The sequence below is a fragment of the Juglans microcarpa x Juglans regia genome, chromosome 7D (genome assembly GCF_004785595.1).
Source record: "Juglans microcarpa x Juglans regia isolate MS1-56 chromosome 7D, Jm3101_v1.0, whole genome shotgun sequence".
In the NCBI taxonomy this organism is placed as follows: Eukaryota; Viridiplantae; Streptophyta; class Magnoliopsida; order Fagales; family Juglandaceae; genus Juglans; species Juglans microcarpa x Juglans regia.
The window spans coordinates 25,234,472-25,258,145 of record NC_054606.1 but is presented as its reverse complement, the minus strand read 5'-3'; the positions used below and the strand labels follow the sequence as shown (position 1 = coordinate 25,258,145).

The 23,674-nt window shown below is 34.7% G+C and overlaps 2 protein-coding genes and 1 long non-coding RNA gene across 10 annotated transcripts; 2 read left to right on the top strand and 1 right to left on the bottom strand.

Annotated features, from left to right (window-relative positions):
- Positions 1-237: 237 nt before the first annotated feature.
- On the bottom strand, positions 238-23,216 carry LOC121239981. The gene is made up of 3 exons (XR_005935423.1): positions 23,085-23,216; positions 15,884-15,886; positions 238-248 (listed from the first exon to the last, which is right to left on the bottom strand). It is a non-coding gene; the product is annotated as an uncharacterized LOC121239981 (long non-coding RNA).
- On the top strand, positions 5,508-11,593 carry LOC121239977 (putative disease resistance RPP13-like protein 1). 8 transcript variants are annotated; one of them, XR_005935422.1, is made up of 5 exons: positions 5,508-6,048; positions 10,043-10,105; positions 10,196-10,253; positions 10,498-10,648; positions 10,683-10,885. XR_005935422.1 is itself a non-coding variant. In XM_041137395.1 (4 exons), exons 1-3 carry the CDS (start codon positions 5,731-5,733, stop codon positions 10,645-10,647), a joined length of 531 nt encoding a protein of 176 aa, XP_040993329.1. In that variant the 5' UTR covers positions 5,527-5,730; the 3' UTR covers position 10,648; positions 10,683-10,885. The 8 variants fall into 8 exon arrangements, 1 of the variants encoding a protein (XP_040993329.1); XR_005935421.1 differs by lacking the exons at positions 10,196-10,253; positions 10,683-10,885 and adding an exon at positions 8,011-9,512 and having other exon boundaries at positions 5,518-6,947; positions 9,707-10,105; positions 10,498-10,629; XM_041137395.1 differs by lacking the exon at positions 10,196-10,253 and having other exon boundaries at positions 5,527-6,048.
- LOC121239980 lies at positions 21,133-23,674 on the top strand. The gene is made up of 2 exons (XM_041137399.1): positions 21,133-21,607; positions 23,274-23,674. Exons 1-2 carry the CDS (start codon positions 21,262-21,264, stop codon positions 23,594-23,596), a joined length of 669 nt encoding a protein of 222 aa, XP_040993333.1. The 5' UTR covers positions 21,133-21,261; the 3' UTR covers positions 23,597-23,674.

Here is a 23,674-nt window from a genome sequence, read left to right as displayed (position 1 = left end):
AACTACTTTGGTGTCCCTGCCTTTTTCCACACTCCAAATGGACATAGTTCAAGAGTCCACAACAATAACAAAAGTTGGGTCATCGTTCATAAGAAAAACGAGTCCACATAGGATCCGCAAGACCAATATTCACCATCTCTCCATGTAACAAAGGTTTGGAAATATCAATGGAAACCCGTACACCCAAAAACTCCCCCCAAGCCATTTCACCTTTCTCAATGTCCACTTCAATGATCCTTCCAATCGTACTCCCAATCAGATTTCCAACATACTCATTTCTTGCTATAAGTGGCAGGTCATGCAACCTGACCCAGAAATGCACCTCTGAGAACTTGATCTGATGGACTTGTTGATGGCTTTCTACTTCTTTGACCAACACCAAGTGTTTATCAAAGGACTAGGGCCCATCTTTAAGCACACGACTCTTATCACGTTCATCCTCAAATTCGATTAGCATGAGCACCGAATTCAACTCCCTAAATTGGATATCCCTCATTGGTCTCCAAGCTCTTTTCATCATAGATTTGAAAGCCTTCTGGTTGCAGTGACGTTCAGTAAAGAGTTTGACCAGCAGGCATTTCCCACCACAAAGAACACCATCTTGAAGCCTCTAGACATCTACTTGAATCTCTTCAGACTCCGTCGCCGTGAGAGATAACTTCTTGTGCATATCTTCCAGATTCACCTCCATTATAACTGATATCACCCACCCAACTACACAAACCAAGGTAGAAAAGAAAAAGACACAGTGCCTGTACTACGCCAGGAAAGAAAACCTTTACACAGAGAAACCCTAGGAGAGGGAACTTGTTAGGCTAAACTGATAATATCATCACCAAAGATAAAGTTAGTGTCACATAGAGTCCATCTTTTTTTTTTTTTTTTGATAAAAAACATACTGTATTCATTAATAACGGACATTACAACTTGACCTGAAACATACATTACAAGCCAATTTCAAACAATAATAGCTCCCTAGTCCACACTGTGACTGACATGGTCTAGTCTAAGTTGTAAACCTCTCCAAACTTAAAGCATGAGAGACAACAGAACTCTGTCCAAGATGGAGTTAACCAAGCCCCTACTCAGTCGGAGTAGGGTGCACCAAACCTCACTCTCCATCTAAGACGGAGTTGAGGAAACACACTTCGGACAAAAGTCCAAGAGACTATGTATTTTTTGATTTTTTATTTTTCTAAAAAACGAAAGACATTGTAGAAATTAAAAATATATGAGAAAATAATGAATTCCATCTTGGAAAGATATAAATCTGCATTTACAACTTTGGATGAAAAAAATACATAAAAACAGCAGTTGTGATGGCGCTGAGGGCCATGCGCCACCCTGAAAGTATGGAGGATAGTCAGATCTGAAGTCGCCGGTAGCCCTGGACCCAAAAAGGCCATGCATGGCAGCCAAATGGCGATCTGAGTGGTGGCGTGTGGGATACACGTGCTCTCTTTGGGCCGCGCGTGTGTCTCACGTGCCGCTCCATTTGGCAAAATTTTCGCCCGTCTGAAGGATCAGTGCCTTGGGGAGCCCGTGGTGGGGTGCGCAGTGGTCACCGGACGCCGGAGAGTAGCAGATCAGCCTTCCTCCATACTTTGCCCTGAAAAACACCTAGAAAAAGAGAAATAAAATGAGAAAAACTAGAAAGAAAAGGAAGGAGAGAAGATGGAGGGAGATCAGAGAAGGGAGGGAGCTCCCCTTATGATGTTTCTGATTTGAAGGTTTCTAGAGAGAAGGATGAGCCTCTTTCTGTAAAAACTAGGGCCGGCATCTCTGGTGAAGTTCATAGAGTCCATCTTTTAAGTTATCTAGGAATCCAAAAGATGCAACTCTCCAATTATTGTTCAAAGCCAAAGGACCGTACACACTCCCCAAAATCCTCATGTAATGAAACCATGCATGGAACAGTAAGTCCAATATCTTTCTTGACTTCAATGTACTTGTCTTTGTCGTTGCCGATGGTAGTACGGCCACATTCATCGTTTTGATCTAGACCCTTTTGTTTGGTAACGGAGCGGACAACATGTCTTGCTATATTATGTTAGGGAGACAGTACTGCAATTGTTGCTGGAGACGAGACTACCTAACGCAGTTTGGTATATCCAAAGCACACCAAAAAGCAAAACTAGTTGTCAAATCAAAAGCAACCGAGTTTTCTTTATGAAATAGCCAAGTTTGATTGTCGTTCTAGTTGGAACTGTAGGACAATTGTTTGTAAAAAGTACACTCTTAGCTAGAAAGCACACTCAAAGGCGTAATTAATAGTTATATTTATCAAGTTTGGCTTTTAAGAATTCAGTTCTAAACAATACATATTTAAAACTTGTTTTGAGCATCAATGCATGCACCAGTACTCAATACATACTCCAATATTATAAAAAAAAAAAGGCCTAAATTCTGCTCCATTGTATCCTTGAACCAAAGGTACTTGTCCAATTGGACATATTTGAGTTGTAGCCATATTTCTTGGGAGAAATCCTAGATAATCGTGTCTTGAAAGTTCATACTTGCATGAGGACATGATTTCCTCTTGGTTATAATATCCTCTAATATTCCAAATTAGATTCCAAAAATTGTAGTGATTCAAAGAAAGTGAAGATAATATATATAGTTTGTTTAGTACTATATAAAAAATAAAAAAATAAAACGTTGATGTTTGAAGGCTACCGGATATAGTGATGAAGGGTAAAGATTACAAGGGCAATTAATTAGCACTTGCAAAATGAGATATAATATAAAAATCCTATTTCATTTAATAGTGATTATTAATAGCATAAAATTTCTTAAAATGAAATCAACTGAAATGAAAAGAGGAAAAGTAAAGTGCAAGGGTTAGTACCTATATGGATGACATGGAAAAAATGGATTGGAACTATCGGGTCCACTAACTTACATATATAGATGAAGTTACACTTGACCAAATTTCGTGTTTGACAATCACTAAATTAAGATCATTATATTATAAAGAACATATATAAATTTAAAGTGTGTTGAGACTTGTAATTGTAAATGTTCATTTTCTTGTCGAGGTTGACCATTTTTATGTCTTGTCTTTCTTTTAGCACAAGGGGCAGGGCCAGCTCTTCCATTGGCCCCTAATGGAAGAAGGCTCCTAAAAAATATATATATAAAGTAAATTTTTTAAAAAAAATTATATATCCAATAAAAATTTTTAATTAACTCAATGAGAATGAGAATATAAATAAAATTAAATAGATATTGTATCAAGAATTTTTAATTAATTATGAAACACAAAGTTCTACACTTCTCAAACTTCCTGTAATTGCATGAAACATTGCTTTCCAAAGAATTCCATATGATTCTACCATCTTTAGGCTTCCCATATATTGACACTACATATTCATGAAACAAATCTCTTTAGCGACGCTCTTTGACAAAAGCTCATTGAAACTTTTCATATTGCTTTTGAAACTTCAAAAAATTTAGTATATATATTTGTTGCTTGTATCAACAGAGGTGTTGCAATCTTAACTTATGGCAACTTTTGCCTGAAATTGTACTCTGCGTTTAACATTGAGTAACCTTTCAAGATGCATGAAGAAACAATATTATGATTTGATTATAAATAATCCTTCAGGTTAGAATTCAAACTTTCACTCAATTGTGTGGAAATCATTCATGCAAAAATGACATCTTTGCATATGCTTTTGCCCATTTTTCTTCCAATTCAAACAAAAGTTGTAGCAAGAATTGTCACTGCATTGTACTTACTGGTTCTTCTTCTTCATGCAAGCAAGTGGTTAAGGAGAAAAAACAATGGATTTTTATGAGCATATGTCAAAACAAAGTGTTCTGAATGCGTTCAGTGGCCGGCATATAATGGGTTGTTACATGACTTTTTACATTTTCGCACCACAAAAAAAGAAAAAAAAAATATTTTGCACGACATTCATTTGGTTAAAAAATTGTGATTATTGGCCATTGAATTTTAATCGGAGATGTCGTTTTACTTTTATGACAGGAGACAAGTCGGACCACTTATTTTTTATCTACAGTAGAGACATTCTATCTTCCTAATTTTTGGCCTAGCGTATAAAAATCTTCAACTCAACCTATTGTACTTTTGATGAGTTCTTTAAGTCATTATTCCTACATTATACATTTATTAAAGAAAAAATAAAAATATTAAAAATAAAATAGATGTGTGATATAGGATTATATATATTAAATAATCTTTATCGTTAATGACAGTGCAATGGAGAATGCCTTTCTGCAAAGACGCGTGGATGGAATTGTCTAGTCATGGTTAGGTAAGACCATATTGCATGTACCAACGGTAAATGGCAAGTTGAAAGGTGGACGACAAGTGTTATATTTATGCATGTATGTGTATATACGTCAATAATTATTATACACTATAAGAAAAATAAATTTTTATAATCATTTAATTGCAGTAAAAAGATCAGTTGTAATAAAAATAGACTCATTTTAACTATAAATAATCATTTCGTTAGAATTAACTAGTCACAAATAAATAATTTTCTTGTAATGACAAATCGTTTCGGTGGAGTTTGGTTTACATCTTGTTTAAATTTCACTATATACGTCAAGTTTAAAAAATGAATAATAGATAAGATTGCTATAAGTAGAAAAATAATTTTATTTTTTTATTAAATTTTTTAAAAAAATAATATTTATAATCATAGAGTGTACAAACATCACATATTTTTTTAAAAAAAGAGTAAATATGAGACTTGTATAAAAATAAATTAAATTTTTAATAGTAAAACTCACTCTTTAAAAAAAAAAATGAGTATCCAACGCTTATACATCTATAATTGTTTCTTATTGTAAATAAAAAAAAAATCTATAACTATATTTAAAATTATTGATCTTTTAATCTTATTCATTTACTTTTAAGTAACAGTTACAAAGATGGAGGTCTGCTGGAAGGGTTTTACTTGAAAAAGTCGATTATATCAAATTTAGTTGTAAAATACAAGGCACGGTTTTATGTGGCAAAGGATTCTCTGAGGACATCATGGTATCATATGACTTCGACTAGGTTTTTTCTTTCATATTCCTTCATCCAATTTACAATGAGCGGAACATTTTACGGCCCCTTTGAAGAAGAATTGAGGAGGAATTTATGTTGAAACTGCTAAGTCATATCTTGAAAAGTCAGTTACAAAGATGGAGTCAGAAAATTGCATCAGTGCTTTCAACCTTGAGGACAAATACATGCCAAATTACAATGATGGAATGGGACACACCAGGCCATATGCTGTGTTAGACATTGAAAATCAAAAGTAATGTGGTGGTAGACAGCCCTGACCCCACAACGCCAAAACCACAAACTGGGTTTCGTCTAATTGTTAGGAAGTCAAGTTTGGTATGCTGTAAAGTAACATTACAAACAAAGAAAGAAAGATGTAATTAGCCCTTCCCTCTTGTCGTTATTATGATTCCTCTACTTTCTTTGTTGTTTGATTCCTTTGTTGAGTCACGTGGCAAGGGTCCACAAAGAAATGAGATGATCTCCACCGACACAACGCCTCTCATTCCAAGTAATAATACTTTAGCCGTGTAGGTCCATCACTTCCCTCTATGCGCTTTCCTGTATGGCCAATATAGACCAGTATTTTACCACACCGTATAAGCATAGAACAGACCATACCATCTGACTTTGCTCTGCTCTTTTCGATCTCTTCCTTCTTTCGTTTCCTTTGATTTCTGCTATTTCAACTCAACCCAGAAAATATGGCCGAGGTTGCAGGCCTACTTCTCTCCCCCTTCCTCCAAGTACTCTTCGAAAGAGTTGCTTCCCGCGAGTTCGTTGACTTCTTTCGAAGCCGAAAACTTGACAGTGGACTCTTAAAGAGGTTGGAGATAGTGTTGCTGTCTGCGCATGCGGTGCTCGAAGATGCAGAGGAATTGCAATTTACAAAGGATGCGGTGAAAAAGTGGCTTGATGAGCTGAAAGATGCCGTCTATGATGCAGAAGATATCCTTGATGAGATTCATACCGAAGTCTTGCGATGCAAGTTGGATGCTGAATTTCAAACTACTTCAACTAAGGTACTAAAAACCATCTCTACTTCTCTTGATCCTTTTGTCAGGGAGATAGAACTAAAGATAAAAGGTGTACTCGAGACATTGGATCATCTAGTACAACAGAAAGATGCTATAGGTTTGAAAGAAGGTGTTGGAGGGAAATCAACCGGAAGATTGCCCACTACTTCTTTGGTTACAGAATCTGATATTTTTGGCAGGACTGATGATAAGGAGGCAATAATTAATTTGTTGCTGTCAGATAACGTAAGTGGCAATTTTGAGTGGTGTGTTATTGCTATTATTGGTATGGGGGGACTTGGGAAGACAACCCTTGCTCAACTTGTTTATAATGACAACAGGATGGAGAGGCCGCATTTTGATCTTAAAGTGTGGGTTTGTGTTTCGGATGATTTTGATGTGTTGAAAATGACGAAAACAATGTTAGAGAAACTTGGATTGTCAACTAACATTGATGGTAAGAGTCTAGATTGGCTTCAAGTTACACTACAACAAAATCTGACTGGAAAGAAATTTCTTCTTGTTTTAGATGATGTTTGGAATAAGGATTATTCACAATGGAAGACCTTAAGCAACCCCTTTAATTCATGTGCAAAAGGAAGTAGGGTGATTGTAACCACACGAGAGGAACGTGTTGCATCAAGTATGCGCTCTACTACAACTACTAAAATTTACCAGCTAAAACATTTACAAGAAGAGGATTGTTGGTCACTATTTTCAAAACGTGCATTTCATTCTGGCAACTCTGATGCTCATCCGAAGTTGGAAGTAATTGGTAGACAGATTGTGAAAAGGTGTGGAGGCCTACCCTTGGCAGTCGAGAAAATTGGAGCTCTCTTGTGCTCTGAACTGGATGTTACCGAGTGGAATAAGATACTGGGGAGCGAAATATGGGACTTGCCGAGTGATATTATTCCTGCTCTAAGATTAAGCTACAAATATTTGCCCTTACATCTTAAGCGTTGCTTTGCTTACTGTTCAATATTTCCTAAAGACCGTTATTTCGAAAAAGAATATTTAATCTTATTGTGGATGGCAGAAGGTTTGTTGCCACAAGTGAAAGGCAAAACGATGGAACAAATTGGTGACGATTACTTCGTTGATCTTGTATCAAGATCATTGTTCCAACAATCAAGTATAACATCTTTGTTCGGAATGCATGATCTTGTCAATGACTTAGCAAGATTTGTGTCAGGACAATTTACCTTCATACTAGAGGGTGAAAATTCTCTTGAAATTGAGAATAAGACACGCCATTTGTCATTTGCCAAAATAACGGTTGATACTACTAAGAAGTTTGGGGCGCTTTATGAGGCTAAGGGGTTGCGTACTTTCCTACCTATACATTCTTACAATGAAATCTTACGTAAAGAACACGTGCATGATTTGCAGCCAATGCTACGATGCTTACGAGTTCTTAAGTTATCTAATTCTAAAATTTTGACCGAATTGCCTGATTCAATTGGCAAAATGAAACATCTACGGCATTTGGATGTTTCTTGGACTCCAATTAAGAAACTACCTGATTCCATATGCAAGTTGTGCAATTTGCAGACCTTGAAAATATCGTGGTGTATGAGTCTTGCTGTATTGCCAAGAGATATTTATAAACTCATTAGTTTGCGTCATCTTGATTTTAGTGATTGCACATATATAAAGGAGCTGCCAGTACGATTGGGTAATTTGCGTCATCTTCAAACTTTGACTGAATTTATTGTTAGTAAACAAAGTAGAGGTGGCATAGAAGAGTTGGGGGAACTTGCAAATCTTGGAGGAAAGCTCTGTATTTCGAATCTCCAAAATGTTGTATCTCCTAAACATGCTTTGGCTGCCAGGTTGAAAGATAAAGAGTATCTGGAGGAGTTGAAGTTGGAATGGAATGACGAAAATAATATTTCAGAAAGTCAAAGGGCGGTATTGGACAATCTCCAACTCCATGCAAACTTGAAAAGTCTCTCGATCATCGGCTATGGAGGTAAAAGTTTTCCAGATTGGATCGGACATCACTCATTTTCTAATATAGCATCTCTCCATCTAATTAATTGCAAGTATTGCTCTGTCTTGCCACCACTCGGACAGCTACCTTCTCTGCAGTCCCTTTCTATTGTTCAGTTTGATGGAATCGATGCAGTGGGTCGAGACTTTTATGGCAATTGTTCTTCTTCAATGAAACCATTTGGAGCCTTGAAAGTTTTGAATTTTAGAGACATGTCGAAGTTGGAGAAATGGATTGCTTTTGGTGCCGAAAATGAAGGTGGAGCTTTTACTCATCTTGAACAGCTTGAGATTGTTAACTGCCCCAAGTTAACAGGAGAGTTGCCCATCCATCCTTCTTCTTTATCCAGACTTGTGATAGTAAAATGTCCGTTGTTGGTGACTTCACTTCCAAGTGTTACTACTCTACGTCAACTCAAAATTGGAGGGTTTGATGCGCTAGAGTCCATACCGGAGAGATTGATGGACTTCAACAGTAGTTGTCTTGAGGAGTTAGAAATTAGTGGTTGCCACTCCCTTACATCTCTGTCCAATGCTGGTCTACCTTCTACATTAAAACTCCTTGAGATCAAAGATTGTAGCAAGTTAGAGCTTCCAATGCACGGGAACTATTCATCCCTTGAAACATTGCGGCTTCAAAATAGTTGTGATTCTCTGCAGTCCTTTCCATTAGACTTATTTCCAAATCTGGAATCCATCAAACTAATTGGATGTAGGAATCTGAATTCTGTTAATGTTTCACAAGAACATGAGATTGATTTATTGGCCTTGTTATCAATAAAAATAAAAGATTGCCCTAATTTCGTTTCATTTCCGAATGGAGGATTGCGTGCCCCAAAACTTTCGACGTTTCAAGTCGTCAATTGTCAGAGTCTGACGTCACTACCTGACAAGATGCACATACTCCATCCGTCTCTTCGAGAATTGTATTTAGAGAAGTGTCCAGAAGTTGAGTCATTCCCTGAAGGAGGCTTGCCTTCCAAACTAGGTTATATTTCCATCATAGACTGTGACAAACTCTTCGCCAATAGAAGGGATTGGGGATTGCAAAATCTGCCCTCCATCCGATTTATTTCTATCAAAGGCAATTGTAAAGACGTGGATTCCTTTCCGGAGGCGGGGTTACTTCCCCCTAATTTGTTCGCTCTTTCCATCGATAATTTTCCAAATATGAAATCTTTGGACTATGAGGCCCTTCGACACCTCACCTCTCTTGATACTTTGAGGATCACTTCCTGCCCTAAGTTGAAGTTTATGCATGAAGAAGGGTTGCCTGCCTTCATTCCTACTCTATTTATCAACGAATGTGCTTTGTTGGAGAAACAGTTGCAAAGCAGAAAAGGAAAAGCATGGCGTAAGATTGCTCACATCCCCTCATTTATATTAATGGCGAATTGATTTGACCAAACTACAAGTCTAGAAAGAGTGCCCAATTTCAATTATATGATCTACGACACATATGGACGAGGACAAAGGTATGTGCAGCTTTAATCAGCTAATTCCTCACTATGATTTTCCATTCCTGTTTACGGTTTGCTTTAAAACTATCTCGAGTGAAACAGAATGCTTTTCCGATTGTTCCTAATTCTCCCTCGAATTGATTATTTCAGAAACAATTATTGAAGTTTGTGGAGTCTCTATCATGCCACCACAAGATATTAATGTCAAGTTTGTTCCGGTGATACGTGTTTCTACACATCTCCTTTCGGATGCTCTTCCTTAATTCCTTTCGAGGTTTTTTAATAGAGAAACGCTTTATGTGCTTCGAATCAAATTGTTGTGTCCCATATCCATTCCCAAGCTCATCTGAAGCTCTCCTGCAATGCTCTGCTTTGCATCAGCAGTATCTGAAGCTCTGGCTTGTAGTTGCAACAAAATCTTGGAAAGGCTTGGTGATTGTGCAACTTCTTTTGTAGCTTCTCTTGTTCTTATGTAACCTTGTTTTTGACCAACCACTACATTTGATTGTTACTTGTTCCAATCAAGACTCTTGCCATTTGTACAGGATCTACCTATGCATGCCATGCCAAGAAACAGGGCTACTTTTCAGTCGACATGGGGTGATCAGGTACATTAATTGTACATTTGTTTTCTGCTTTTGTTATGTTTGGAAATTCTCATATGGTTTTACATCTAACATTAAACATCACGAATTTAGATTTCGACAAGATTTAAAATTCATTCGCAAGCTGAGTTAAGAGGAAAAGCAAGGCAAGTTGGAATATATTATCCATCATATAACTTCTCTATAATTATTGAAACAGTTATAAATTATGTTTCTGCAATGCTTTCCTTTAAGTTTTAGCATCTCTACCAATTGGGTGACATTTACTCTTCCTCTTCCTCCTACCAAAAATCCACGAAAAAAGTTTGTTCATGTTTTTAGTATGTTTGATTGAATGAGTAATTAAATAACTACCTAATATTTGGTTGGAGCTAATGATTTAGTGGATCTTGCAGCAAACAATGAAAGAAAGAAGGCTTCCATCAAGATGGCTTGGTTATCGAAATGATTACTTTAGGAGTCATGGAAACATTATTGTTGGGACATTTGGGGAGATGATTAATGTGAGAAACAACATGATTTCCAAAGTCGGACACATGTGGTAATGTTTAAGAGCCAGCGCTGCTATTGTTGGTCCTATCCCATCTTCTTCAGGCTTGCATGCTCATGGACATGGCTAGGAATCTTGCATCAGCTGCTTCTATACCATTCTCATTACTCGGTTGATATTTGTAAATTGTAATCTTTGATAAGGAGAGGCTAGATTTCTCTAACTTTTGCAGCCAATTAGATTTCTCTAAGTTTTCTTATAATTAAGCTGGTTTGGTAAAATTTGAACTCAAATGAAATGTTCCGTCCTCTTTAAAAAAAAAAAAATCAAATGAAGGGAAAGCTTTTCTTAAGGTCAATTAAAGAAGAGTTTGGACAGACTAAAAAACTAATTTCTTGCTTCACTCACACTTGTAACTATCTATCCTTTTTGTGTAGCAGGCCACAAAGATTTACATCCTTGGAAAAAATGATTCATCTGAATCGATGTGAGAAAACTACATTGCATTTTAAAAATAACACATAGAATAGAGTAGGTGATAATATCGCAACTATGTGGAAGCAAAGTCCAAATAAAAAGAATAATGCAGCCACACAATAATCCATCGAACTACTTGGGTGTAGGAATCTAAGTCTGTTAATGGAAGATTGCGTGCCCAAAAACTTGGTCTATTTCATATCATCAATCGTTAAGAGTCTAATGTTACTACCAGACAAGATGCACGTACTCTATTCGTGACTCCGTCTATTTGGTGGGTGCGTTCATAGGAGTGTCCAGAAGTAGTCATTCCCTGAAGGAGGCTTGCATTCCAACCTAGCTTACATTTTCATCATAGATTGTGACAAACTCTTCTAGCAAGAGTCCCCAATTATATGATCTACACCACAGATGGACGACGACAATGGTATATGCAGCTTTAACAATATTCTTTCTTCCCAATTATCTAATTCCTCAAGATGATTTTCCATTCCTATTTAAGGTTTGCTTTAACACTATCTCGAGTGAAACAAAATGTTTTTCCGATTGCTCCCAATTCTCCCTCGAATTGATATTTTAGAAACAATTATTGAAGTAATTTGTTGAGTCTTTCTCATGCCACAGCAAGATATTAATGTGAAGTTCGTATAAAGCTGCAGGTTTGTTCTGGGGATACATTTTTCTACACATCTTCTTTTGGATCATATTCTTCCTTAATTCCGTAAGGTCGGGGTTTTTTTAACACGGTAAGCTGAATTCCATTGGCGATAATTGGCGTTATGTGCTTCAAATCAAATTGTCTATCGTCGTTTGCTTCTCTAACACCCGGGACTAGTACCAAGCCTGCATTCTACAAATTTTTAGATTTATACGTATGAGAAATCCACTTGAGATTAATGAGTAATTTTGGAATAGATTACAGGCCCAAATTTATTTTAGCATATATCGAATTTTTATTGGATTTGCTAATTAAGTTAAAATTATTAAATATTTTTAGATTAGGTGGAATCCTTTTAAGGGCTTAGAAATTTGTGAGACAAGTTGGATTATTATAGAAGTTGAGTCGAGACCCATTAGTATTGATCAAATACCTGACCCATGGAAATATTGTTAAACTAAAAAGATTATTAGGACTACGCTAACTAGTCCAACCCATTTATTAATTCCATACACTATCTAAGTTGTGGGCCTAAATGCTAGTCCAACCCATTTCAGACCTCACGCCATCCATGCCATGCACGTCTCTTCTTCTCTAGGTCACACAACATGGCCGCAGCTCGATCGTGCTATTCCTTGGACCACCGTATGTAAGTCCCTCTCTCTCACCACGTTCTCTCTCTCAGTGTCATGCCGCTGCGCTGACCACCTTCAACCGCCACCCAAACCTTGCTCCGTCGCACACTTTCTTCTCTCTCAATATGGAACTCTACTCTCTATGGCACAGATTGGTCCGGAGAGTTTGTAATTGCAGAAGTTTTATTTTTAAATTGCAGCCCCTTCCAAAGAGCCTATACATGTTTTGTTCAATTCCTAGAATACCCTTGTCATTAGGCTGGTTCTACGTTGGCCACGATTGTTCTTTATATATTAAACTCACTTTGTGTGGGCTTTGTTTTACATACAAGAATTTATAAAGAACATAAATAAGGATTTAAATTTTATTATTTGGTATTAAATTATATTTAATAAATTGAATTTTAGAAGCAAATAATAAGTGTTTAGTTTTATTTTGAACACTTTATAAGTCTATTTTATTAAACAAAATCGTTGCTAGTACTTATATTAAGTGAATATCGATTTATTTGAAAAATGATTATTAAATATACGAGAATCTTACATTTTTAGGAAAAAAATAAGTTACCCTAGTATTTTAGGCTTTAATATCAAAATACGTGTCTAGTTATGGATTAAGTATGTTACGTATCTATTTTATAGGAGGTGATTAATAGTCGTTCAACACGGTTGTGGAAAAATTCAGAGAAGATAGATTGTTCAAGTAAGCAGGATTCATATGCTAAACTTTACATAAAACGATTGGACTGAGGTTGATTTTATAAAAAAAAAAAAAAATATGCATATTTTGTTATAAAAAGAAAAACTTGAAAACAACCTTGATCATTTTATCTGTATAAAAGAAAAAAATATTTTCTATCATGACTGATATAGACATGAGCTATTTTTGACATTTTATTTCTTAACTGTGCAACAAGGAGCGAATATGAAAATTTGTGCATAATTATATGACTATGATCTGATTCTGTTGTGTTCTGAATATGTTATGTACTTTGATACGATATGATGTGACCTTTGAAAACTTCTAGTATGACATTTTATTTATGTTCCGTTCTAACCTTACCACGGGTGTAGAACTGTGGTCTCTGTTCGAGTTGGTACTAACTTTTTTGTTTTCGGAGCACCCACTTTAGAAGTAAAGTGATTTTCTGCATGGTGTTTCTTATGTGCATACTCGGGACTCCGAGAATAATAAGAGAAAGATTTCACATTCTGTTTCTGCTCGATTGACCGTCGGAGTTTGCACAACCCTACCACGGCGGTTAAACATGGAATTATGTTCTGGTGTAATGTTTCAGTTATGCTATGCCAAAAACATTTTGAATACGAATCTTTCTGAACTTTTACTCCGATATTTTTGATAACATGTTCTGATTCTGTATTTTGAAAATATAAATATTTTGTTCTGTATTCTAAATTCCGTAAATGCTCATGTTTACATATTAGTATATGTTCTCTACTTACTAAGTTGTTGATAACTCACCCCTTATCTACACAATATTTTTCAGATAATTTTAATAGTTCAATTGGAAATTAAGAGTATGAAGTATTAGCAAGATTTGATGATCGTAGAGGAATATGTGCCAAAGGGTACAAATAATTATTAGAGTCCTATTTAGTAGTTTTTTTTTCTATTATTTTAGGTATTTTGATACATGGATATTTTTTAGTCTTTATGGAATTCTTAATTTGTTATTTTGAGATATTTATTTGAGTGTCCCTGTGGAAGAACATATATATTCGTATTGAACAAATAAGTTTATAGTTTATGAAATCTTTAGAATATATATAATTGTATTATGGAAGATGATTTTTAGTAATAAGAACTAATTTCTTGGATCTCCTGGACCAGGGCATTACAGCTTCTCTCTTAAAAAGAGTCCAGTCCTTTTGTCATTGGACACAGACTTTCATAATAAATTTCCCGTAACTTTAACCAGCTGTTGGTAGAACAGAGAGACGGAGACAAGCAAGTGAATGATTGGCCTCGCCTTGGGTAGTAACTTCTTTGCAATATATTTTTTATGACTCAAAGATTATTTTTTTTTATCAATCCTTGGCTTGATTTTTATTTCAAAATTGCATAAGTTTCTCACATATGATATAATCAAACCCTTCAAAATTCAATATTCCTAACAAAATATGAAGCATAAACACCCATCCATCCCTTTTAAATTTTCAGCCAAGATATATCTTTGCTACCATTGACTTTAGAAATGCATGTACGTTATGAGCTGCATGTTGCATGTCGGCCTTCTTCATATAGTAGGCTGGTTAGCATTGGTGAACAACTTTTAAGCTATACATATGCTCACTAAACAGGTAGCTTAAGCGCTTTAACACTTTTAAGCCATACAGGGTTTTAGGGCTGAGCAGCTGCTAAAATTTTAAAATAAAACAATATTGAAATAAAAATAAAAAGGGAGAAAAAATCTCAGAAAAGGGAACAAAGGTGAATCTCAGAAAATCCCAAGTATACATAAGCATGGCGATGAATCAGCCTTTGAGCAAAGCACAAGTTCATCATAATAGTACCAATGGAGAATCTCTCTATGCAGCTAGCATGTGAACTCATTCACCAAAAATCGACAGGAAATCACTCCACCCATCCGACACAGAGAATCTTTCTACCTGGTCAATGCGTGGAACACCTCCACCAACACATAATAAAGGACACCCCACTTGATCAACAAGAGATTCTCTCTACATGTGATATCAAATGTAGCCAATATGGAAACGTACCATCCTAGTCATCATGGGAAATCCCTCTACTTGTATGAAACTCGTGACAAAATGCAGTTGGAATGGTATGAGGATTCCTCAACCCGATCCCATGATTTATTGAATGCCCTGGAAGCTCATCATTTTTAATCACATCATCTCACATCACATCTTAAAATCACAACTTAAAGATAACCAATAAATATAATGGAGAAAGGATACACTTTCATGTAAGAAAGATGCGAGAGACAAATGCAAATATTGAACATTCTCACAAACATTTACCTCACTTTTCTAGTATAGTTGTAAAAGTGAGCCTACCTAATAGTATTTCTAATACTATGCACCGGTGCCGATTCCTCAATTGTGAAGCTCCTAAGTTCCTTGATTCCTTAAAGACTTTGAATAAAAGAAACATAAATACTTTATGATCTCAAAAGTGAGATATTGACTCTTGTCCAATGCTTTTTATACGGCGAGACTGTCAATTACAATCATGAAGTTCTTCTTACCTCTGTCTTGCTTAAATGAGAGACTTTCGATCTTGGCCGTCCATTTGCCCTCTGGACTTGAAGAATCGTAGAGGCCAAGTGACTAATGTGACAAAGTGTGCACGTCCCTGTAGCTTGCATTGGGTTCAATCATGTAGTCCTTCCCTTAGTGAAAGTCTCCCATGTGACATTGATCTATACCTCTAAGGCCAAACGATATATCCTTCAGTCCGTATTCCTTTTTCCCCAAGCATATTCCAGATATGATGTCTCTGATAGAGCATCGGCCGTAGGTACGACACTTGTTACCCTCTAAGCACCTTTGAGTTATCTCAGAAAGCTTTACAGCTCTACATCGAGCTTATCCTCACACTTTGATCACCTTTGTATGATTAGCACATCCTTTGTTCGCCTGGTGTCAGGTAAACCTTCCTTCGTCGCCTTGTGATGTATTGTATCTGCCAGGCTCACTACAACGTGTTGTTCATCTTATTTTTTGCTTGGCTGCATGTTGCCCGCCGGTTGCCTCTTTGTTGCCAGTATTTTGCTCGCGAGAAGGGATCCCTTCCCTGGGCTAGGTTTGGAGCAATCCTCACACATAGGTTCCGAGCCGACTTCAACTCCAATAAAACGGATAAGAGTCAATGCGAAGTTGGATTTGGACTTTTTTTCTACATATTTAGTCCATTTTTAAACAAGACTTCACATATAAAGATCATTTTTTGTGGGCTTTCAAGTTTCAAGTTTACTAAAAACATTTAAGAAAGAAACGAATTTTAGATATGAAAAAAAATATATATAACTAAGAGTATTTCATATGCCATGCTAACCTGAAAAAAAAAAGAAAGAAAAAGAAATTAAAAATATACAATAAGCCCTTTAGACTATTCTCGATACTCTATCATTCATAATTTCATATTAGAATCTTAGACTCTCAAATGAACTAAAAACAATAAAATGATTGTTAAACCATCTAGTCAGGGCCCAAGCTAACAATCAAGGCCCAGTAATAACCAACATGTAAGAGCAATCATGAGTCATATTGGTCCAATAGCAATGTCCATCATCCAATCATACCACTATTGAGTAAATTACAAATAAGAAACATAACCAACCACGAAAATACAAGCCAAATATTGTTCCCAACTATAACACCAACCAACAATACTAAAACACCACAAATTGAAATCAATTACATGACCAACATGATAAAAACAAATATTAGCCAACCTTTCTTGTTCCCATTCCAAGTTATACCTGAAAAAATGTAGTTACACAATTTCACTAATGCATGTCAAACCTCAATCATCTTCATGTAGTATACTCATCATATTGGTAGTTAATTCTACATTAAGATATTAAAATATAATAATTTAGTATCACAAAATGACAAAATTAAGATATATAACAAAAATTAATTAAAAAAATATAAATATATTAGCTGAGTCTAACTTGTGTGAGTGGGCTTTAACCAATTTTGTGTACACACAAGAGCCTTTACAATTCAAGAAGACAAAGAACTCCAAAGCAGATTCAGGACACAGCCTCATGTGTGAAATGTTGACTTAGATGATACAGTGGTGATCAAAATGGTCAAAATATCTCTTGCTATTAGAGTAAGAACAAGATATTTGTTAACCCTCCACCACATTAATATATCGAAACTCTCCGTAGGAATCTCATCATCCTCTAACAAATACAAACTCCAACTAAAAAAGAAAAATCTGACTATGACTCCCAAATTGCAGAGTCGAAATTAGATTTTCAAATTTTTGCACAACATTAGCTTTATGCTGACAGCACCAAACTAAGGGCATGTTTAGAAATTAGAGTATCTCATAATTTCTTGAATGACAGTGAAATGGTTTAAGTGAAGAAGTTTTATTGAATTTTGGGAAACGAGAGAGAACAAGTTGAAAAAGAATATTGTAAAATTAAAAAAAAAATGTACCACAATTTTTAATATTATTCTTGTTTTAAATTTTATAAAAGTTGTATTGATTTTTATGTTTGAATCATGCACACACTTTGGAGACAAAGTGGTTTCTGTTCTACTTGGCTAATTGCAAATATGCAAAACCCTGCTACGGGGGTAAACACGGTACATATTTCTATTTTTTACGTTGTTTTAATTATGTTTATGCCTAATGTATTTTGTCTATATTATTATTGTAATGAAATGCTTCTAAATACCATTGTTATTTCTTGGACTTTTTTGGTCTCATTTTGTATTTGGCTCATGTTTATATATTTTTTTTAAAAGAAGAATATCAAATCTTATTCATCTTAAATGAGTGCAGCTTGGATACAAGGAAGAATATCAAATCTTATTCTATACTAGTATAAGTTTGCTGCTTATTAAGTTGTTGATAAATCAGTTATTTATCTCCACTATTTTTTTAATGACTTTAATTGTTATGAGAGTTGAAATAGGTGGTATGTGATTGGATTATAAGAGAAAAGTAAGTTAAGTGCCAGGTGGCATAAATGGATTACTCTTAATTAGGAAGGATTTTTGCTAATGTTTAGTTTATTTTATTTGAAAGAATTCCGAGACATTTGATTATGGAGGATATTGTATTTAAGCTCACCCCCGTGCGTGACAGAGTATTAGCAAATAAGTAACTTGACAAAATTTTGATGGTTGAATATGGGCAAATCGTGTTGGGTAAAAAATATAGAGTAATATTAGATATAGTTTTAGAGTATGTAAGTCATGCGTACTTCCTTTAAATAAAAGTTAAGTCTACCATTAAAAAATCATTTTTTTTTATGCGAATCTCAATTAATCTACCTATTTTTTTTAAAGAGAGTGCGTAAGACTTTCACATCCTAAGACTGCAATATCATTTCTTTAAAATGTAATATGATGAATAATAAAACAAGAAGACCAATAGTAAAACAAGAAGAGGCAAAGAGATAGAAAAGCTTAAGGGTGGCAATATATGACATGATCTGTGAATCAGACATGAACACAATACCAAATAAGCTAGTTTGGATTTGATATAAATGAGTTTGGATCAAGACGGATTAAATTGATAAGACATGATTAATAAACAGTTCAATTGTGTTAACCCGCGAAACCCACAATCAACCTGTATAACACGAATAAGTTCTATTTTTAAATTTTATAAATGTTTAGTTTTATATGTCTTTTTTTGTTGTTGGGAATATGTGATATTAATAGTATTTGACTATATTATATCTCAAACTATTAAGCTTTTTTTGTTAAAATCTAATCATCTTCATTCCATTTCGTTCAAAATCCCAGCCAGTTCTAGCTTATTCCGGCCAAAATCTGCATTCCAGAACATGTTCCGTTTCCGACTGCTTTGATGGTAATTTTGTAATTTTCTTAAGTTTGGATGATATTTTTGTAAATTTCAAATCTAGATGACATTCTTGTAATTTTAAAATCTATAAGACATTTATATAATTTTAATTTCTTTGAATCTTTAAATATGTCCCTTCTCTCTCTCTATCTCTCTCTCTCTGATTATTATTAACAATTTCTCAACTCTTTATTTATTTATGTTTTTTTTTTTTTTTTTTTGGCGTGTCTCAACCCAAGTTTTTTAATTTTTTTTAATTATCTTTTAACATCAATATCTCTACCATTTTTGTTTAATGTTTTCAATTTATATTCATTTTATAAATTTTAAAGTCTTCCATATAGACACACACATACATACACATGTATTTATTTTATTAATTATCACTTTAAATATATATAGCTAATTCCAAGACAGTATACTAGAACGTATTAATATCGAAATATTTCGTCCAAATGCTTAAATTAGAATGATTATCGAAACAGGATTTAAAACATTACTTAAGGTTGATACTAGACATGACATAGAGCAAAATTCATCAAATTAAAGGACCAAGACACAACCAAAAGAGACTTCTTCTAGATGGGGGCATAACCTCAACTTCATCTTTAGTCTCTCTTCTCCTCTACTTACATTCTCATCTCTATAATTTACGGTAAATTGAGACAAGTAAGTTTGTACAAACACAAAATGTGGTGGATTTCGCCTCCAAAAGACTCATGGATGTAGGCCTTAGAATTGAACCACATAAATCTTGTTGCCTCGCTCTCTTTTTATATTTTCTACACTTTATTACTGTAAAACTTGTGGATGAGCATTCCAAGCACTATAACCATCATTGAGCACCATGGTGGGTCATTCGACCTACTATTAGCATCTAGTCTTGACAAAAAAATGCATCAACAGTGTTTAAAAGCACAATATGTAATTTTGATAATTCAATATATATAAGAGAAATGTTATTCTTCATTCTAAATTTATCAAAGTCAATCGCGTTTCTTATGTGGCACATTTCAAGTGATTAATATATAAATGTTTGACTCACATTACTATTTAAAATGTGCCACAACGACAAGTCTACATGATTGGAGATGATTAAATTAGGATGAAGAGTAGATTACTCTATATATAAAACACCATATGGAACCATATTTTTTGCTTATATCAAATTGAGGATTGATGGAAAAAAAAAAAAAAAATTCTTTCTTTCTTTATAAATCTTTTCTTAAGCATAATGTTGATTTTGCCCAAAGAATTGCCCAAAAGGGGAAGAACCTTTGCCCAAAAAGACATCAAGGGAGATAATGTTCTCACTTGAACTATTGGTATTTTTTTTTTTTTTTTTCCTTGTAGACTAGCGTTGATTTATATTTATAAGAGCACACATACATATATGTGGTATACTCAACCATAATATATTAATAATAGACTTGGTATAATTAATTAGCTATAAATTTCGATTGTTTCAGATGCAACAGTTATTTTTTATTGGATTAAAATTATTTAATAGAAAGACCAAAGGCATACCTTTAGTTCATTGAATTTTGCAAAAACGAAAAGAAAAATAAAAGAATATGCATGCACTTTCCCCTGGGTATATAGTTCCTTTAATTATATACAGTGATATGCGAAAATATTATTTATATAATTTTAAAATATCTAAATTTTATATATAAAAAATACGGCACTTTACATTTTTATAGTACGCCTTGCGTAAAGAAGCCGAGATCTTATGGTTAGATGATTTTAAGTTTTTCGTACATAGAATAAGATAAGATGAGATAGATTGAAATTAAAGTTAAAAATTGAATAGAATATTATTATAATATATTTTTTTAATATTGTTTTTATTTTAAAATTTTAAAATATTAAATTATTTCTTTTATTTTGTATGTGAATATAAAAAATTATAATGAATATATGAGATAAGATAAGATCAATTAAAAGAAATTGTGAAAAAATTGAGCGTGGGCACAATATTGAACATTCTTAAAAAATATTAGGTTGCGTTTGAATGTTGAATTGAATTGAGTTGAATTGAGTTAAATTGATATAAAAGTTGAAAATTAAATAAAATATTGATATAATATTATTATTATTTTAAAATTTTAAAATATTAAAATATTTATTATATTTTATATTAAAATTAAAAAAAATAATAATGACTAGATAAAAAGAATTGAAATGGACTTGATCCAACCTGACCCTTTCGATTATCACGACCCAAGTCATCGCTTATGGCGGTGTTGTCCAACTCCAACCTAACCAACATTTAACTCCCCTCCTCTCTTTCCCTAACACACGCAGGCATCACAAAGCCATTGCTGATTCCATCTACTTCTCTTTCCCTGCAATATGTCAAACTGTGCTGTAGAGTCTACCACTGTTGAAACCAGTGATGGAGTCAAGCTCCGGACGAGACTCTTCAAACCGTTGGAAGAAATTAAGGATGAATTGGTGGTTGTTCTTGTTCACCCATACTCAGTCCTTGGTGGTTGTCAAGGCCTCTTGAAAGGAATAGCAGCTGGGCTGGCTGAAAAAGGTTACAGATCGGTGACCTTTGACATGAGAGGAGCTGGGAAGTCAAGTGGAAGGGCTTCTCTCACTGGGTTTGCGGAAATCATTGATGTTATTGCTGTCTGCAAGTGGGTCTCTGAGAATCTCTCCGTTGGCAGGATTTTGTTGGTAGGCTCTTCTGCAGGTATGATTTTTTTTCCTTTATTTTTAACAATTTATATAGATCAAGATTTATTTCCCACTTCATGGGTTGGAAAAGCTTGATGGTTGTTATCTTTGGAAGTGAATGGATTGCTTTACTCAATTTACTGGTTTGATGGATTATTTCTAGATCTGTGAATTGGATATTTCATTTTGGAAAATGATAAAGTTACTACTAAATAACATTTGTTGAAATCAATTGGTTGTACTGGTTCTGGTGTAATTTGTTGGGTCAATTTCATATAATTTTCATGCTGACTGTGTCGTATGTTGATTTTATGTGTTTTATAAAGTGGTTTTTCCCTAACCTCTGCTTCTTGTTAATATGAATTTCCTTTAAAGATCTGTGATTTTCTTTGTTTTATAAACTAGGAAATTGTGCCTGTTGGCGTGCTGATGATCTACTTCAATTGATGGTGTTAAAGGTGAAACAAAAGAATTATCAAAGGTTTCTTGCAACCATGATATGCACATAAAAACGTACACGAATATGGATTAGGTTTAAGTTCGACCTTTTGCGACCTTCTGCCAGTGTGACAATACTCGGTAACTTTTCATTGCATCCATATTTTTCCCAACCCACTATTGAACGACAATATCTCTATATTTCCAAATATCAAGACGATCCAAAGTTTACAAAAAAAACCCCATCAAGACAATGTTTGGAACTATGGTTTTCCCATATTTTAACTTTGCTGAACATATGAGTTTCAGACTGCAAAGTGAATGGCACCAGTTGAGGTGAAATTCACATGATAAGCGTATAGAAGACATTTGAATCCAAGGTACTTGGCAATGACTATTAAGAGGTATACTGGGGTATTACTTGAACCCAACTTTCTGGATTTTGCTAAAGATTTTTGCTAACAAGCCTATGTGTTAACGCCATTTTTTGTGGGACCCATTACAGCTTTAAAAAGTTAAAACAACAATCATTTTTTAGCATAATTGATTTGGAAGGCTTTCACACCAACAATATGTTGGGTGTGTTAAAAATTAGGCATGTAAATATATTTTTTCTTTGCTAAATGTGAGATTCTGTGTTAAGAGTTCCCATCAATGCATAAAATGTGCAACCATTACATAAGCACTTTGTTTACAGGCTGACTTGTGTTTTGCTTAGACAATTTTCAGATTACAGGTTGGATATGCCCTTACTAGACATCACAATTAAAGCATTAAATTGCTATAGAATGTTAATGGACGTAACTTTTATCCGTTCAATTCAGAGTTATGCTCATAACACATATTGGATTACTGGTAACCTCTTAATTTGGCTATGAAAAATTCTTGGTAGTTCTTATAAACAAAAGTAAAACAGTTTTTCTCTGTTTACATGTTTCTATGACCTTTAATAATATTTATGATATTTCCCTCCAATACCTGTCTGTTAATGTTAGACGACTGAGGAGATGAACTGCTACTTTAATCCTTGTCTTTAGAGCACGGTAGTGATTTACTGAAATGTGAATTTTGTCTGATGCTAAATGCGAGGAAATCTTTATTCTCTCATAGACAACATCTGAACTCTGAAAGCATCCATATACTTAAAAGTTACAATACCATCCTTCATCAAACCTGTTGTAATACACAAACTCATCCATGATGCTTTTTTTCTTTATTTTCTTATATTGCCTTGTCTGCTGCAGGAGCACCAATTTCAGGATCTGCAGTTGATCAGATTGAACAAGTTGTGGGCTATGTGAGTCTAGGGTACCCTTTTGGTATGATTGCCTCAATTCTTTTCGGGCGACACCAGAACGCCATCCTGAAGTCCCCAAAGCCTAAACTCTTTGTCATGGGAACGCGGGATGGGTTTACTAGCGTGAAGCAGCTGAACAAGAAGTTGAGCTCTGCTGCAGGGCGTGTTGAAACACATTTGATAGAAGGGGTAAGCCATTTCCAAATGGAAGGGCCTGCTTACGATGCGCAGATGGTGAATCTTATCCTTGAATTTGTTGCTTCATTGTAGTAATTTGAACCAGTTCTCGGACTTGTGATTGGGATTTATCTCTGTATTGAATGTATATGCATGCTGATCTTTCACCTC

Bases quoted from the DNA above. Each gene is read 5' to 3' on its own strand.
- LOC121239977 (XM_041137395.1), top strand. From the start codon at position 5,731: ATGGCCGAGGTTGCAGGCCTACTTCTCTCCCCCTTCCTCCAAGTACTC. The intron at 6,049-10,042 runs GTACTAAAAACC...CCATTTGTACAG, and splicing joins TTCAAACTACTTCAACTAAG to GATCTACCTATGCATGCCAT. The intron at 10,106-10,497 runs GTACATTAATTG...TGGATCTTGCAG, and splicing joins AGTCGACATGGGGTGATCAG to CAAACAATGAAAGAAAGAAG.
- LOC121239980 (XM_041137399.1), top strand. From the start codon at position 21,262: ATGTCAAACTGTGCTGTAGAGTCTACCACTGTTGAAACCAGTGATGGA. The intron at 21,608-23,273 runs GTATGATTTTTT...TGTCTGCTGCAG, and splicing joins GTTGGTAGGCTCTTCTGCAG to GAGCACCAATTTCAGGATCT.